The sequence below is a fragment of the Lepidochelys kempii genome, chromosome 7 (genome assembly GCF_965140265.1).
Source record: "Lepidochelys kempii isolate rLepKem1 chromosome 7, rLepKem1.hap2, whole genome shotgun sequence".
Classification (NCBI taxonomy): Eukaryota; Metazoa; Chordata; order Testudines; family Cheloniidae; genus Lepidochelys; species Lepidochelys kempii.
This window is the reverse complement of record NC_133262.1, coordinates 50072237-50090241: the sequence shown is the minus strand read 5'-3', so window position 1 is coordinate 50090241 and position 18005 is coordinate 50072237. Positions and strand designations below refer to the sequence as shown.

At 47.5% G+C, this 18005-nt stretch overlaps 1 protein-coding gene across 14 annotated transcripts in view; it reads right to left on the bottom strand.

Annotated features, from left to right (window-relative positions):
* The window catches only part of TRAIP (TRAF interacting protein), a 77261-nt gene that overhangs the window by 15224 nt on the left and 44032 nt on the right, over positions 1-18005 (bottom strand). For 4 of the 14 annotated variants that reach the window (XM_073352619.1, XM_073352621.1, XM_073352622.1 and 1 more), the window contains one exon: positions 7393-11164. In XM_073352619.1, the coding sequence (XP_073208720.1) occupies positions 10253-11164 (912 nt within the window). In that variant the 3' untranslated portion in view covers positions 7393-10252. Of the gene's footprint in view, positions 1-226; positions 956-7391; positions 11165-11893; positions 13515-18005 lie in introns of those variants that run through there. The other 10 variants (XM_073352627.1, XM_073352628.1, XM_073352629.1 and 7 more) reach the window with 6 other exon arrangements.

The following is an 18005-nucleotide window of genomic DNA, read 5'->3' as shown; positions in this document are numbered from 1 at the left end:
CCGTTGTGGTCATTGGCGTGACACACACCGGGCAACGAACCCAGCTGTTGCTTGCCTCAGGCACTCTGTGCTGGCTACACCCTTTTCTGGGGAAGGTTTGATAAAAATCCTCACCAATTTGCATAGGTGAACACAGAACCAAACCCTTGGATCTTAAGAACAATGAAAAAGGAATCAGGTTCTTAAAAGAAGAATTTTAATAGAAGAAAAAGTAAAAGAATCAGCTCTGTAAAATCAGGATGGTAAATACCTTACAGGGTAATTAGATTCAAAACACAGAGAATCCCTCTAGGCAAAACCTTAAGTTACAAAAAGACACAAAAACAGGAATATCAAATCCATTCAGCACAGCTTATTTTCTCAGCCATTTAAACAAACAGAATCTAATGCATATCTACCTAGATTACTTACTAAGTTCTAAGACTCCATTCCTGTTCTGTCCCCAGCAAAAGCATCACACAGACAGAGAGAGCCTTTGTTTCTCCCCCCCTCCAGCTTTGAAAGTATCTTGTCTCATTGGTCATTTTGGTCAGGTGCCAGCGAGGTTATCCTAGCTTCTTAACCCTTTACAGGTGAAAGGGTTTTTCCTCTGGCCAGGAGGGCTTTTAAAGGTGTTTACCCTTCCCTTTATATTTATGATATCTTACAGGCCACATTTTGTATAAAATTTATTGCAAACATATAATAGTAGTTGCAACAATGATCTACATGGTCATGTTTTAATCAGATAACATCACAATGAGTAACTGCTACAACTAGTGACCAGTTGACCCAAGAGACCAGTAACACTAAATACATTCTTTATAAGTTTATAAGTGGAAACCAGATGTGGCATTTTCCCGACACACCTACCACATTGTGAAAAATTGGGATGCCTGGATATCAGGAGCAAGCGTTAAGTCTCTGGAAGATCTGTCTCTCCTCATGCAAGTGGAGCAATTCTTAGAGGGTGTTCCTGAGGAAATGGAAAGGTACATACTAGATGGGAAGCCCAAAACTACAACCGAGGCAGAGGAAATCGGAGCCAAATGGGTGGAGGTGGCGGAGAAGAAAGCTAGTTAGCAGTTCGTGCGGATACCAGAAGGGGCAACCTGAGATGACACCCTACCATTGGAGTCAGCCCAAGGCCCCACCTCACAAGTAGGAACCCTCCACACAGCCAAGGAGACCCCAGATGCCCTCTCGACCCACCACCCAACTCTCCAATCACCCACCTCACCCCAGCCCACAGTCAGTTGGGCGATGGTTTAAATGTAATGAGCTGGAGCATGTGAAGGCCAACTGCCCCAAGAGCACCAACCAACTGCAGTTTATCACCCCGGGGTCCCAAAGAGAGCCTTCAGGCCCAGATGCCTCGCAAATACCCCCAGAGCAAAGGGAAACTGTGAGTGTGGGTGGGAGGAAGATAACTGCGTGGAGAGACATTGGAGCACAGGTGTCTGATTCCTGGTGGACCCCAAATTTATCAACCCAGAGGCCCAAGTGATGGTGCAACCTTTTAAGGTCAACTCTTTTAACTTGCCTACAGCCAAGTTGCCTGTCCAGTACAAGGACTGCTCAGGAATATGGACTTTTGAAGTCTATGACGATTATCCCATTCCCAGGTTGCTGGGAGAAGACTTAGCCAACCATGTGAGGCTAACAAAAAGGGTGGGGATGGTCACCCACAGCCAGGCTAAATAGGCCTCCACACCTAACTCTATTCCTGAGCCTCCTACAGGGACCCAGCCAGAGGTGGTGGAACCAGACCCCAGACCAAAGTCTATGGCAGCAGTTGTAGATCCAGTTCCTGGGACCCAGCCCAAGGATCGGAACTGGTGGAGCTGTCAGAGCCTATGCTTGCAACCCCACCAGAGTCAGGGTAGTCAGCACCAAAGGGCGCCACAGCGCCTGCAACAGCAGCTAAACCAGCACAAGAAGCTCAACTGGAGCTTCAAATATAACCTAGTGCATCAGCAGAAAGCAGTTCACAATTGTCGGAGACACCCCCCATCACCTTTATCGCTTCCAGTGGGACATAGCCCAAGTCCACAACCCAGTGAGGAACTAATGTCTCCAGCATCAAGGGAGCAGTTTCAGACAGAGCAGGAAGCAGATGAAAGCCTCCAGAGAGCTTGGACGGCGGCACGGAGCAACCCACCACCTTTCAGCTCTTCTAATAGGTCCAGGTTTGTTGTAAAAGGAGGACTCTTAGCCCTGGTCTACAATAGGAGTTGAGGTCGAATTTAATCCTGCACCCATCCACACGACAAAGCCCTTTTTTCGACTTAAAGGGATCTTAAAATCAATTTCTTTACTCCACCCTCAACAAGGGGATTAGCGCTGAAATCGGCCTTGCCGGGTTGAATTTGGGGTATTGTGGATGCAATTAGATGGCATTGGCCTCCGGGAGCCATCCCAGAGTGCTCCCTTGTGACCGCTCTGGACAGCGCTCTCAACTCAGATGCACTGGCCAGGTAGACAGGAAAAGGCCCGTGAACTTTTGAATTTCAATTTCCTGTTTGGCCAGCGTGGCAAGCTGCAGGTGAGTGCAGAGCTCATCAGCAGAGGTGACCATGATGGAGTCCCAGAATCGCAAAAGAGCTCCAGCATGGACTGAACGGGAGGTACAGGATCTGATCGCTGTATGGGGAGAGGAATCTGTGCTATCAGAACTCCGTTCCAGTTTTTAAAATGCCAAAACATTTGTCAAAATCTCCCAGGGCATGAAGGACAGAGGCCATAACAGAGACCTGAAGCAGTGCTGCGTGAAACTTAAGGAGCTGAGGCAAGCCTACCAGAAAACCAGAGAGGCAAATGGCCGCTCCGGGTCAGAGCCCCAAACATGCCGCTTCTATGATGAGCTGCATGCCATTTTAGGGGGTTCAGCCACCACTACCCCAACCGTGTTGTTTGACTCCTTCAAACACGGAAGCAGGTTTTGGGGACGAGGAAGATGATGATGAGGAGGAGGTTGTAGACAGCTCACAGCAAGCAAGCGGAGAAACCAGTTTTCTGGACAGCCAGGACCTGTTTCTCACCCTGGACCTGGAGCCAGTACTCCCAAAACCCACCCAAGGCTGACTCCCGGACCCGCCAGGTGGAGAAGGGACCTCTGGTGAATGTACCTTTTTAAATAGTCTACATGGTTTCAAAGCAAGCCTGTTTAATGATTAATTTGCCCTGGCACTTGCAGCCAGTACAGCTACTTGAAAAGTCTGTTAACGTGTCTGGGGATGAAACGGAAATCCTCCAGGGACATCTCCATAAAGCTCTCCTGGATGTCCTCCTAAAGCCTTTGCAAAAGGTTTCTGGGGAGGGTAGCCTTATTCCGTCCACCATGGTAGGACACTTTACCACTCCAGGCCAGTAGCACGTACTCGGGAATCATTGTAGAACAAAGCATTGCAGTGTATGTTTGCTGGCATTCAAACAACATCCATTCTTTATCTCTCTGTGTTATCCTCGGGGGAGTGATATCATTCATGGTCACCTGGTTGAAATAGGGTGCTTTTCTTAAGGGGACATTCAGAGGTGCCCATTCCTGCTGGGCTGTTTGCATGTGGCTGAACAGAAATGTTCCCCGCTGTTAGCCACGGGGAGGGGTGAGGGGCTAGCCACGTGGTAGGGAGAGGCAAAATGCGACCTTTGTAATGAAAGCACGTGCTATGTATGCAATGTTAACAGCAAGGTTTACCGTGAAAGAGTATACCCATTGTTCTATAAAATGTGTCTTTTTAAATACCACTGTCCCTTTTTTTCCCTCTCCACCAGCTGTATGTGTTTCAAGGATCACAGGATCTTCTCCTTCCCAGATGCTAGTGAAGATTAGAAGGTGAAAAAAATGCACTCACGATGAAATATTCTCTTGAGCTCATGCTGTCCTCCCACACTGACAGAGCACAGATGAATGTGTGGAGGCAGACAATGTCAGAAAATGACCGGGAGAGGTGCTGGGGGCTGAAGAGAGTAAGTGGGCCAAAGAGAGGACTGAAGCTGAAAGGTGGCGGCAGCATAATGAGAGGAGGCAGGATTCAATGCTGAAGCTGCTGGAGGATCAAACTAATATGCTCCAGCATATGGTTGAACTGCAGGAAAGGCAGCAGGAGCACAGACGGCCGCTACAGCGGTCTCAAGTTGCAGTGGGGGAAGTTTAGGTTGGATATTAGGAAAAACTTTTTCACTAGGAGGGTGATGAAACACTGGAATGCGTTACCTAGGAAGGTGGTAGAATCTCCTTCCTTAGAAGTTTTTAAGGTCAGGCTTGATAAAGCCCTGGCTGGGATGATTTAATTGGGGATTGGTCCTGCTTTGAGCAGGGGGTTGGACTAGATGACCTCCTGAGGTCCCTTCCAACCCTGATATTCTATGATACAGCCCCTGTGTAAGCAACCGCCCTCCTCCCCAAGTTCCACAGCGTCCTCACCCAGATGCCCAAGAACACGGTGGGGGGGCCTCCAGCCACTCCACCCCAGAGGATTGCTCAAGCAACAGAAGGCTGGCATTCAATAAGTTTTAAACTTTTAAAGTGCTGTGTGTCCTTGTCCTTCCCTCCTCCACCACCCCTCCTGGGCTACCTTGGCAGTTATCCCCCTATTTGAGTGATGAGTTAATAAAGAATGCATGAATGTGAAGCAACAATGACTTTATTGCCTCTGCAAGCGGTGATTGAAGGGAGGAGGGGAGGGTGCTTAGCTTACAGGGAAGTAGAGTGAACCAAGGGACGGGGGGTTTCCATCAAGGAGACACAAAGAGAACTTTCACACCGTAGCCTGGCCAGTCATGAAACTGGTTTTCAAAGCTTCTCTGATGCGCACTGCGCCCTCCTGTGCTCTTCTAACTGCCCTGGTGTCTGGCTGCACGTAAGCAGCGGCCAGGCGATTTGCCTCAACCTCCCACCCCGCCATAAACGTCTCCCCCTTACTCACAGATATTGTGGAGCGCACAGCAAGCAGTAATAACAGTAGGAATACTGGTTTTGCTGAGGTCTAACCAAGTCAATAAACTGCATCAACACGCTTTTAAACATCCAAATGCACATTCTACCACCATTCTGCACTTGCTCAGCCTGTAGTTGAACAGCTCCTGACTACTGTCCAGGCTGCCTGTGTACGGCTTCATGAGCCATGGCATTAAGGGGTAGGCTGGGTCCCCAAGGATAACTATAGGCATTTCAACATCCCCAATGGTTATTTTCTATACTGGGAATAAAGTCCCTTCCTGCAGCTTTTGAAACAGACCAGAGTTCCTGAAGATGCGAGCGTCATGTACCTTTCCCGGCCATCCCACGTTGATGTTGGTGAAACGTCCCTTGTGATCCACCAGAGCTTGCAGCACTATTGAAAAGTACCCCTTGTGGTTTATGTACTCGCTGGCTTGGTGCTCCGGTGCCAAGATAGTGATATGGGTTCCGTCTATGGCCCCACCACAGTTAGGGAATCCCATTGCAGCAAAGCCATCCACTATGACCTGCGCACTTCCCAGGGTCACTACCCTTGATATCAGCAGATCTTTGTTTGCATTGGCTACTTGTATCACAGCAGCCCCCACAGTAGCTTTGCCCACTCCAAATTGATTCCCGACTGACCGGTAGAGGTCTCGCGTTGCAAGCTTCCACAGGGCTATTGCCACTCGCTTCTCAACTGTGAGGGCTGCTCTCATTTTAGTATTCTTGCACCTCAGGGCAGGTGAAAGCAAGTCACAAAGTTCCATGAAAGTGCCCTTATGCATGCGAAAGTTTTGCAGCCACTGGGAATCGTCCCAGACCTGCAACACTATGCTTCCTTGAATTAACCCCAACAAACATTGCATTGCCCACACTTCAGACTTCTGTTCTGCATTCTGTCTGCGTAACAACAACCAGGGGAGGGTTGAAGAAAAAGCACTTAACACCCTGTGCACAAATGGTCTGCTCCTACACCCAAGGAGGCCAGTGGGAGCAGGCTTAGAACAACCTGATTCTTGTGCTTAATACTCCTTGGAAGAGAGCCCATCTCTTTTGTTCTGTGTTTGGACAGTGCCTAGCACAGTGGGGTCCTGCTCTGTAAGTGGGGCTCCTTGCACTCCTGCAGTCCAAATCAATGATTAATAATGACACCTTTAGACAAAAATCTGTGCACCTTTTACCCCCTTCCTTCTGCAACCCACGGGTCAGTGTCTGCTCCGTGTGCTCCTGCAATTGGCCAAAGGAAGATGTCATAGCATAAATACAATGAAAAGCCAAAAGAAGCAGGCTTTTCCTGAGACCGTTTCCCTAGTGAAAGAGCAGGGGCCGTTACTATTTGGGTGAAATTATAGAGACAAGCTCAGGCCCAGTTTTGACTTCCAATAAAATTCTGTTCACTTTAATTCCAGATTAGGTTGTTTTTCTCAGGGTATGTCTATACTACGAAATTAGGTTGGTTTTATAGAAGTCAATTTTTGGAAATCGATTTTATACAGTCAGTTGTGTATGTCCCCACAAAGCACATTACATCAGCGGAGTGTGTCCTCAATACTGTGGCTAGCATTGACTTATGGAGCGGTGCACCGTGGGTAGCCATCCCACAGTTCCCGCTGCCCATTGGAATTCTGGTTGAAGTTCCCAATGCTTGATGGGGCAAAAACATTTTTGAGGGTGGTTTGGGGTACATGTCAGTCGCCCCTTCTCTCCCTTCTTGAAAACAATGGCAGACAACCGTTTCACTCCTTTCTTCCTGGGTTACCCGTGCAGACGCCATACCACAGCAAGCATGGAGCCCGCTCTACTCACTGCTGCAGTTGTGAGCATTGTAAATACCTTGCACATTATCCTGGAGTATGTGCAGAACCAAGCTAAGAGATGCCAGCACAAAGAGGATTGTGATGAGGACATGGACACAGACGTTCCTGAAAGCATAGGCTGTGGCAATTGGGACATCATGGCAGCAGTGGGGCTGGTTGATAGAGTGGAACGCTGATTCTGGGCCCAGCAAACAAGTACAGACTAGGGGGACCGCATAATGTTGCGGGTATGGGATGATTGCTTGCTATGGGAAAAGGATGGCACTGCAGTTTGAAACCATTCCCACATGTTATGAAGGCGTAAGAAACCAGCCCCACATACCAAAAGACTTACCATGGCTGCCGGGAAACCGAATTCAGTTGCCCAGCCGTTTATGATGTGTCACCATACTGGCAGGTGCTCAACATAAAAGGCAAAATGCAACCTGGTACCTAAAGCACGTGTGCTGTCTTCTGTGAATTACTTCACTGTGAAAGAGAGAGTCTCCCTTTTGTTCTCAGACATACATCTTAAATTTTACTCTCCCTTTTTATCTCCGCCCCAGCTGCAAATCATAGAATATCAGGGTTGGAAGGGACTCAGGAGGTCATCTAGTCCAACTCCCTGCTCAAAGCAGGACCGATCCGCAATTAAATCATCCGAGCCAGGGCTTTGTCAAGCCTGACCTTAAAAACTTCTAAGGAAGGAGATTCCACCACCTCCCTAGGTAACGCATTCCAGTGTTTCACCACCCTCCTAGTGAAAAAGTCTTTCCTAATATCCAACCTAAATCTCGCCCACTGCAACTTGAGACCATTACTCCTTGTCCTGTCATCCGCTACCACTGAGAATAGTCTAGATCCATCCTCTTTGGAACCACCTTTCAGGTAGCTGAAAGCAGCTATCAAATCCCCCCTCATTCTTCTCTTCTGTAGACTAAACAATCCCAGTTCCCTCAGCCTCTCCTCATAAGTCATGTGTTCCAGTCCCCTAATCATTTTTGTTGCCCTCCGCTGGACTCTCTCCAATTTTTCCACATCTTTCTTGTAGTGTGCGGCCCGAAACTGGACACAGTACTCCAGATAAGGCCTCACCAATGTCGAATACAGGGGAATGATCACATCCCTCGATCTGCTGGCAATGCCCCTACTTATACATCCCAAAATGCCATTTGCCTTCTTGGCAACAAGGGCACACTGTTGACTCATATCCAGCTTCTTGTCCACTGAAACCCCTAGGTCCTTTTCTGCAGAAGTGCCGCCTAGCCATTTGGTCCCTAGTCAGTAGCAGTGCATTGGATTCTTCTGTCCTAAGTGCAGGACTCTGCACTTGTCCTTGTTGAACCTCATCAGATTTCTTTTGGCCCAATCCTCCAATTTGTCTAGGTCCCTCTGTATCCTATCCCTACCCTCCAGCGTATCTACCACTCCTCCCAATTTAGTGTCATCTGCAAACTTGCTGAGGGTGCAATCCACACCATCCTCCAGATCATTTATGAAGATATTGAACAAAACTAGCCCCAGGACTGACCCTTGGGACACTCCGCTTGATACTGACCGCCAACTAGACATGGAGCCATTTATCACTACCCGTTGAGCCCGACAATCTAGCCAACTTTCTACCCACCTTATAGTGCATTCATCCAGCCCATGCTTCTTTAACTTGCTGACAAGAATACTGTGGGAGACAGTGTCAAAAGCCTTGCTAAAGTCAAGCAACAACACGTCCACTGCTTTCCCTTCATCCACAGAACAAGTTATCTCGTCATAGAAGGCAATTAGATTAATCAGGCATGACTTGCCCTTCGTGAATCCATGCTGACTGTTCCTGATCACTTTCCTCTCGTGTAAGTGCTTCAGAATTGATTCCTTGAGGACCTGCTCCATGATTTTTCCGGGGACTGAGATGAGGCTGACTGGCCTGTAGTTCCCAGGATCCTCCTCCTTCCATTTTTTAAAGATGGGCACTACATTAGCCTTTTTCCAGTCGTCCAGGACTTCCCCGGATAGTCACGAGTTTTCAAAGATAACGGCCAATGGTTCTGCAATCACATCCGCCAACTCCTTTAGCACTCTCGGATGCAGCGCATCCGGCCCCATGGACTTGTGCACGTCCAGATTTTCTGAATAGTCCCGAACCACTTCTTTCTCCACAGAAGGCTGGTCACCTCCTCCCCATGCTGTGCTGCCCAGTGCAGTAGTCTGGGAGCTGACCTTGTTCGTGAAGACAGAGGCAAAGAAAGTATTGAGTACATTAAGCTTTTTCCACCTCCTCTGTCACTAGGTTGCCTCCCTCATTCAGTAAGGGGCCCACACTTTCCTTGACTTTCTTCTTGTTGATAACATACGTGAAGAAACCCTTCTTGTTACTCTTGACATCTCTTGCTAGCTGCAACTCCAGATGTGATTTGGCCTTCCTGATTTCACTCCTGCATGCCAGAGCAATATTTTTATACTCATCCCTGGTCATTTGTCCAATCTTCCACTTCTTGTACGCTTCTTTTTTGTGTTTAAGATCAGCAAGGATTTCACTGTTAAGCCAAGCTGGTCGCCTGCCATATTTACTATTCTTTCTACACATTGGGATGGTTTGTCCCTGTAACCTCAATAATGATTCTTTAAAATACAGCCAGCTCTCCTGGACTCCTTTCCCCCTCATGTTATTCTCCCAGAGGATCTTGCCCATCAGTTCCCTGAGGAAGTCAAAGTCTGCTTTTCTGAAGTCCAGGGTCCGTATTCTGCTGCTTTCCTTTCTTCCTTGTGTCAGGATCCTGAACTCGACCATCTCATGGTCACTGCCTCCCAGGTTCCCATCCACTTTTGCTTCCCCTACTAATTCTCCCCGGTTTGTGAGCAGCAGGTCAAGAAGAACTCTGCCCCGAGTTGGTTCCTCCAGCACTTGCACCAGGAAATTGTTCCCTACACTTTCCAAAAGCTTCCTGGATTGTCTGTGCACCGCTGTATTGCTCTCCCAGCAGATATCAGGGTGATTGAAGTCTCCCATGAGAACCAGGGCGTGCAATCTAGTAGCTTCTGCGAGTTGCCGGAAGAAAGCCTCGTCCACCTCATCCCCCTGGTCCGGTGGTCTATAGCAGACTCCCACCATGACATCACCCTTGGTGCTCACATTTCTAAACTTAATCCAGAGACTCTCAGGTTTTTCTGCAGTTTCATACCGGACCTCTGAGCAGTCATACTGCTCTCTTACACACAGTGCAACTCCCCCACCTTTTCTGCCCTGCCTGTCCTTCCTGAACAGCTTATATCCATCCATGACAGTACTCCAGTCATGTGAGTTATCCCACCAAGTCTCGGTTATTCCAATCACATCATAATTCCTTGACTTTGCCAGGACTTCCAGTTCTCCCTGCTCGTTTCCCAGGCTTTGTGCATTTGTGTATAGGCACTTGAGATAAAACGCTGATGGCTCCTCTTTCTCAGTATGAGGCAGGAGCCCTCCCATCTCACACGCTCCTGCTCCCTCCCGGTATCCCACTTCCCTCAGGGCTTTGGTCGTCTTCCCCCGGTGAACCTAGTTTAAAGCCCTCCTCATTAGGTTAGCCAGGCTGCTTGTGAAGATGTTCTTCCTTCTCTTCGTTAGGTGGAATCCGTCTCTGCCTAGCATTCCTCCTTCTTGGAACACCATCCCATGGTCAAAGTATCCAAAGCCTTCTCTCCGACACCACCTGCGTAGCCATTCGTTGACTTCCATGGGGAGAAAGGACGAGAACACCACTTGCGCCTCAAACTCCTTTATCCTTCTTTCCAGAAACATGTAGTCTGCAGTGATCCGCTCAAGGTCATTCTTGGCAGTATCATTGGTGCCCATGTGGAGAAGCAGGAAGGGGTAGCGATCCGAGGGCTTGATGAGTCTCGGCAGTCTCTCCGTCACATCGCAAATCCTAGCCCCTGGCAAGCAGCAGACTTCTTGGTTTTCCCAGTCGGGGCAGCAGATAGATGACTCAGTCCCCCTGAGCAGAGAGTCCCCGATCACCACCACCCGCCTCCTTCTCTTGGGAGCGGTGGTCATGGAACCCCCAACCCTAGGACAGTGCATCTCATGCCTTCCAACTGGCGGAGTCTCCTTCTGCTCCCTTCCCTCAGACATATCATGTGGTCCACTCTCCGCATTGGTACCTGTGGAGAGAACATGAAAACTGTTACTTACCTGTATCTGCATTGCTGGTACATGGACGTTCCCCTTTCTTCTTCTGGAGGTCACATGATGCCAAATTTCTTCACCGGCCTCCTGTCCCCGGTGTGTAGCCTGCTCTGAATCTTCAGAACCTTGTGCCCGTAGAAGCATATCCTGACGTCTGTCCAGGAAATCTTCAGTTTCTCTTATGCAACACAGGGTCGATACCTGTTGCTCTAGACCTTGAACCTTCTCTTCCAATATGGAGAACAGTTTGCACTTTTTTTTACAGACAAAGTCGCTTCTGTCCTGTGGAAGAAAGACAATCATAGCACATCCAGTGCAGGTCACAACAGCTGAACACCCCCCATCCATATCACCTTCCTTCTACGAGCTTCCTCAGGAGTTGTAGTAACTACTCAGAGAAGCCGGCAAGATGTAAGCCTCAGTGGGCTCTCCCCAAGCTAACTCCCATGCAAACTCCTTTCTATGCTCCCCCTATCATCTCCTTCCTGAGGTTATCACAGATTAGAAGGTGAAAAACATGCACTCGCGATGACATGTTTGCTGAGCTCATGCAGACCTCCCGCACTGATAGAGCGCAGCTTAATGCATGGAGGCATTCAGTGTTAGAGGCCAGGAAAGCATTAATTGAGCGCGAAGAGCAAAGGCAGGAGGCGATGCTGAGGCTAATGGGGGAAGCAAACGGACATGATGAAACATCTGGTGGAGCTGCAAGAAAGCCAACACGAGCACAGACCTTCCACAGCATCCATTGTATAACCAGCTGACCTCCTCCCCAAGTTCCATATCCTCCTCACCCAGACGCCCAAGAATGCATGGAGGGAGGCTCCGGGCACCCAGCCACTCCACTACAGAGGATGGCCAAAGCAACTGAAGGTTGCCATTCAAACAGTTTGATTTGTAGTGTGGCTACAAAAGGCAATGTAGCCTTGTCCTTCCCTCCTCCCCCACCCCACCCGGGCTACCTTGTCAGTTATCTTTTTTTTTTAAATTAATAAAAGAAATAATGCATGGTTTCAAAACAATAGTTACTTTATTTCAAAGGGGGGAGGGAGGAAGGGTGGTTTGGTTACAGGGAATTAAAGATCAACCAAGGTGGGTGGGTTTGCATCAAGGAGAAACACACACAACAGTCAAACCATAGGCTGGCCAGTCATGAAACTGGTTTTCAAAACCTCTCTGATGCGCAGCATGCCTTGCTGTGCTCTTCTAATCACGCTGGTGTCTGTTCAAAATCGGCCACCAGGTGATTTGCCTCAACCTCCCACCCCGCCATAACCGTCTCCCCCTTACTCTCACAGATATTATGGAGCACACAGCAAGCCGCAATAACAATGGGAATGTTGGTTACGCTGAGGTCTGACCTAGTCAGCAATCTTTTAAACATCCAAAGGCACATTCTACCACCATTCTGCACTTGCTCAGCCTATAGTTGAACTGCTTCTTACTACTTACTGTCCAGCCTGCCGGTGTACAGCTTCATGAGCCATGGGAGCAAGGGGTAGGCTGGGTCCCCAAGGATAAATATTGGCATTTCAACTTCCTCAATGGTAATTTTCTGGTCTGGGAAGTAAGTCCGAGAAGTTGCAAGAAGGAACAGTCCGGAGTTCCTAAATATGCAAGCATCATGTACCTTTCCCGGCAATCCCACATTGATGTCGGTGAAACGTCCCTTGTGATCCACCAGTGTTTGCAGCACCATTGAGAAGTACCCCTTGCCGTTTATGTACTGGTTGGCAAGGTGGTCTGGTGCCAAGATGGGGATATGCATGCCATCTATCGCCCCACGACAGTTAGGGAACCCCATTGCAGCAAAGCCATCCTGTATGACCTGCACATTTCCCAGAGTCACTACCCTTGATAGCAGAACGTCAGTGACTGCATTGGCTACTTGGATCACAGCAGTCCCCACAGTAGTCTTGCCCACTCCAAATTGATTCCCGACTGACCGGTATCAGTCAGGCATTGCAAGTTTCCACAGGGCTATTGCCACTCGCTTCTCAACTGTCGGAGCAGCTCTCATCTCAGTATTTCTGTGCTTCAGCATGGGGGAAAGTAACTCACAGAGTTCCAGGAAAGTGGCCATACGCATGCAAAAGTTTCGCAGCCACTGTGAATCATCCCATACCTGCAACTCTATGCGGACCCACCAGTCTGTGCTTGTTTGCCTGGCCCAGACTTAGCATTCCACTGTCTCAACCAACCCCACTGCCGCCATGATGTCCCAATTGTCACAGCCCACGCTTTCAGAAATGTCTGTGTCCATGTTCTCATCAAAATCCTCCTCGTGCTGGTGTCTCTTAGCCCGGTTCTGCATATACTCCAGGATAATGTGCGAGGTGTTTACAATGCTCACAACAGTAGCGGTGATGGCGATCTGTGCGGGCTCCATGCTTGCCGTGGTATGGCGTCTGCAGGACAGCAGAGTTGAAGCGGAAGCTGTGGACGACGACTGTTAGGAGCACCCAGGAGGACCAGAACAGATCCCCTGGGCTGCAGGAGAGCAGAGTTGCAGCGGAAGCGATGGACGACGACAGTTAGCAGACCTACTGCACTGTTGGCTGACAGCAGCACCCAGGACACAACAGCAGCGAGGGTGAGCTGAGTGGACTCAATGCTTGCCGTGCTAGGACGTCTGCACGGAAAAAAGGTGCAAAACGATTGTCTGAGTTGCCTTCACGGAGGGAGGGGCGACTGACATCATGTACCCCAAACCACCCGCAACAATGTTTTTGCCCCATCAGGCATTGGGAACGTAACCCAGAATTCCAATGGGCGATGGAGACTGCAGGAACTGTTGAGTAGCTACCCACAGTGCACCGCTTTGTAAGTCTATGCTAGCTATGGTAGTGAGGACGCACTCCACCAACTTAATGCGCTTAGTGTGGACATACGCAATTGACTGAAAATCGACTTCTATAAAATTGACCTTATTTTGTAGTGTAGACATACCCTTTTGCCTTTTCGTATTTCTTATACTCCCCCCCCCTCGCCCTTTGTGACTGGTTCCTTGACCTTATTTCAGGAGAGGAGTTTGAGGCAGGACTGTCCTTCAAGTGTACATTGTATATTAAACTCCCACTCTGCCCAGCAACACTTTTGCTCTCTTATCTCTCCCCGCTTCCTCTGCTTGTGGGCAGCTGTAACACAGTGTCTCTCTTCACACATATTAGTAAGAACATAAAAATATCAAAAAGGCAAATGGGCAAACAAGATGGGCACTGCTACAGACTAGGGACCGAGTGGCTAGGCAGCAATTCTGTGGAAAAGGACCTAAGGGTTACAGTGGACTAGAAGCTGGATATGAGTCAACAGTGTGCCCTTTTTGGAGGAGCACTGCCAGCAGATCGAGGGATGTGATCATTCCCCTCTATTCGGCATTGGTGAGGCCTCATCTGGAGTAGTGTCCAGTTTTGGGCCCCACACTACAAGAAGGATGTGGAAAAACTGGAAGAGTCCAGTGGAGGACAACAAAAATCATTAGGGGGCTGGAGCACATGACTTATGAGGAGAGGCTGAGGGAACTGAGATTATTTAGTCTGCAGAAGAGAAGAATGAGGTGGGATTTAATAGCTGCTTTCAACTACTTGAAAGGGGGTTCCAAAGAGGATGGATCTAGACCAGTGATACTCAAAGTGGTGGTTGGTGGACCGGTGCCAGTCCACGAGCCATCGGCTACCAGTCTGTGCGCATGTTGGAAAAAAAAATTGCCGATCCCACACATCAGATAGCTTGAGAAGCACTGATCTAGACTGTTCTCAGTGGTAACAGATGACAGAACAAGGAGTAATGGTCTCAAGTTGCAGTGGGGAAGGTTTAGGTTGGATATTAGGAAAAACTTTTTCACGAGGAGGTTGGTGAAGCACTGGAATGGGTTACCTAGGAAGGTGGTGGAATCTTCTTCCTGAGAGGTTTTTAAGGTCAGGCTTGACAAAGCCCTGGCTGGGATGATATAGAACAAGTGCTAGTAATAATAAGCGGGCTCAGATTTTCCTGGATGCGATAGCTGATGGATTCCTTCATAAAGTAGTTGCTGAACCAACAAGAGGGGATGCCATTTTAGATTTGGTTTTAGTGAGTAGCAAGGACCTCATAGAAGAAATGGTTGTAGGGAACAACATGCCATCATGCGCTAACTCAGTTCAAACTAAATGGAAGGATGAACAAAAATAGATCTCTGACTAAGGTTTTTGATTTCAAAAGGGCTAACTTTCAAAAATTAAGGAAATTAGTTAGGGAAGTGTATTGGACTGAAGAACTTGTGAATCTAAAGGCGGAAGAGGCCTGGAATTACTTCAAGTCAAAGTTGCAGAAACTATCAGAAGCCTGCATCCCAAGAAAGGGGAAAAGTTATAGAGTTATAGAACAGGATAGATGAGCAAGCATCTCAGAGAGGCGATTAAGAAAAAGCAGAAAGCCTACAAGGAGAGGAAGATGGGAGGGATCAGCAAGGAAAGTTACCTTATTGAGGCCAGAACATGTAGTGATAAAGTGAGAAAGGCCAAAAGCCATGTAGAGTTGAACCTTGCAAAGGGAATTAAAACCAATAGTAAAAGGTTCTATAGCCATATTTTGGAGTGGAGGTTAAGGATAACCTTGGCATGGCCCAATATCTAAACAAATACTTTGCCTCGGTCTTTAATGAGGCTAATGAGGAGCTTAGGGATAATGGTAGGATGACAAATGGGAACAAAGCTATGGAGGTAGACATTACCACATCCAAGGTAGAAGCCAAACTCGAACAGCTTAATGGGACTAAATCAGGGGGCCCAGATAATCTTCATCCAAGAATATTAAAGGAACTGGCACATGAAATTGCAAGCCCATTAGCAAGAATTTTTAATGAATCTGTAAACTCAGGGGTTGTACCGTATGACTGGAGAATTGCTAACATAGTTCCTATTTTTAAGAAAGGAAAAAAAAAAAGATCCAGGTAACTACAGGCCTGTTAGTTTGACATCTGTAGTATGCAAGGTCTTGGAAAAATTTTTGAAGGAGAAAGTAGTTAGGACATTGAGGTCAATGGTAATTGGGATAAAATACAACATGGTTTTACAAAAGATAGATCGTGCCAAACCAACCTGATTTCCTCCTTTGAGAAGAAAAGGAGTACTTGTGGCACCTTAGAGACTAACCAATTTATCTGAGCATAAGCTGTATCTCACGAAAGCTTATGCTCAAATAAATTGGTTAGTCTCTAAGGTGCCACAAGTACTCCTTTTCTTTTTGCGAATACAGACTAACACGGCTGTTACTCTGAAACCTGTCCTTTGAGAAGGTAACAGATTTTTTAGACAAAGGAAACGCAGTGGATCTAATTTACCTTGATTTCAGTAAGGCATTTGATACGGTTCCACCGGGGGAATTATTAGCTAAATTGGATCAATATGAAAATTGAAAGGTGGATAAGGAACTGATTAAAGGGGAGATTACAACTGGTCACACTGAAAAGTGAACTGTCAGGCTAGAGGGAGGTTACTAGTGGAGTTCCTCAGGGATCAGTTTTGGAATGAATCTTATTTAATCTTTTTATTACTGACCTTGGCACAAAAAGTGGGCGTGCGCTAATAAAGTTTGTGGATGATACAAAGCTGGGAGGTATTGCCAATACAGAGAAGGACCGGGATATCATACAGAAAGATCTGGATGACCTTATAAACTGGAGTAATAGTAATAGGATGAAATTTAATAATGAAAAGTGCAAGGTGATGTATTTAGGAATTAATAATTTTTGTTATAAGCTGGGGATGCATCGCTTGGAAGTAACAGAGTAGGAGAAGGACCTCGGATTATTGGTTGACCACAGGATGACTATGAGCCGCCAATGTGATATGGTCGTGAAAAAAGCTAATGCAGTCTTGGGATGCATCAGGCGAGGTATTTCCAGTAGAGATAAGGAGGTGTTAGTAGTTATACAAGGCACTGGTGAGACCTCATCTGGAATACTGTATGCAGTTCTGGTCTCCCATGTTGAAGAAGGATTAATTCAAACTGGAACAGGTACAGAGAAGGGCTACTAGGATGATCCGAGGAATGGAAAACCTGTCTTATGAAAGGAGACTCAAAGAACTTGGCTTGTTTAGCCTAACCAAAAGAAGGCTGAGGGGAGATAGGATTGCTCTCTATAAATATATGAGACGGATAAATACCAGGGAGGGAGAGGAAGAATTTAAGCTCAGTACCAATGTGGACACAAGAACAAATGGATATAAACTGGCCGTCGGGAAGTTTAGACTTGAAATTAGACAAAGGTTTCTAACCCTCAGAGGACTGAAGCTCTGGAACAGCCTTCCAAGGGGAGCAGTGGGGACAAAAGACATATCTGGCTTCAAGACTAAGCTTGATAAGTTTATGGAGGAGATGGTATGATGGGATAGCCTAGTTTTGGCAATAAATTGATCTTTGACTATTAGCAGTAAATATGCCCAATTGCCTGTGATGGGATGTTAGATGGGGTGGGATCTGAGTTACTACAGAGAATTTTTTCCTGGGTGTCTGGCTGGTGAGTCTTGCCCACATGCTCAGGGTTTAGCGGATTGCCATATTTGGGGTCAGGAAGGAATTTTCCTCCAGGGCAGATTGGCAGAAGACCTGGGGGTCTTTTGCCTTCCTCTGCAGCGTGGGGCACGGGTCACTTGCTGGAGGATTCTCTGCACCTTGAAGTCTTTAAACCATGTTTTGAGGACTTCAATAGCTCAGACATAGGTTAGCGGTTTATTACAGGAGTGGGTGAGATTCTGTGGCCTGGGTTGTACAGTAGGTCAGACTTGGCAATCATGATGGTCCCTTCTGACCTTAAAGTCTATGATTCTATTTAGTTGCAGATTGGTCCTGCTTTGAGCAGGGGCAGGGACTAGATGACCTCCTGAGGTCCCTTCCAACCTTAATATTCTATATGTTCCCTATGTAGAGGCTCAGACTAACCAAATCACCCTGTCTCTATGTTAAGTTAAATAGCAATAGACTCAAGGAGCTCAATCTAAGAGGCAGATTTTCCAATCATTTAATGCTTCTCATGGCTCTTTGCTGACCCCTCTTCAATCTATCAACATTCTTCTTGAATTGTAGACACCAGAACTGGATACAAGATTCCAGGAGTGGTTGCACCAATGCCAAAACACAGCAG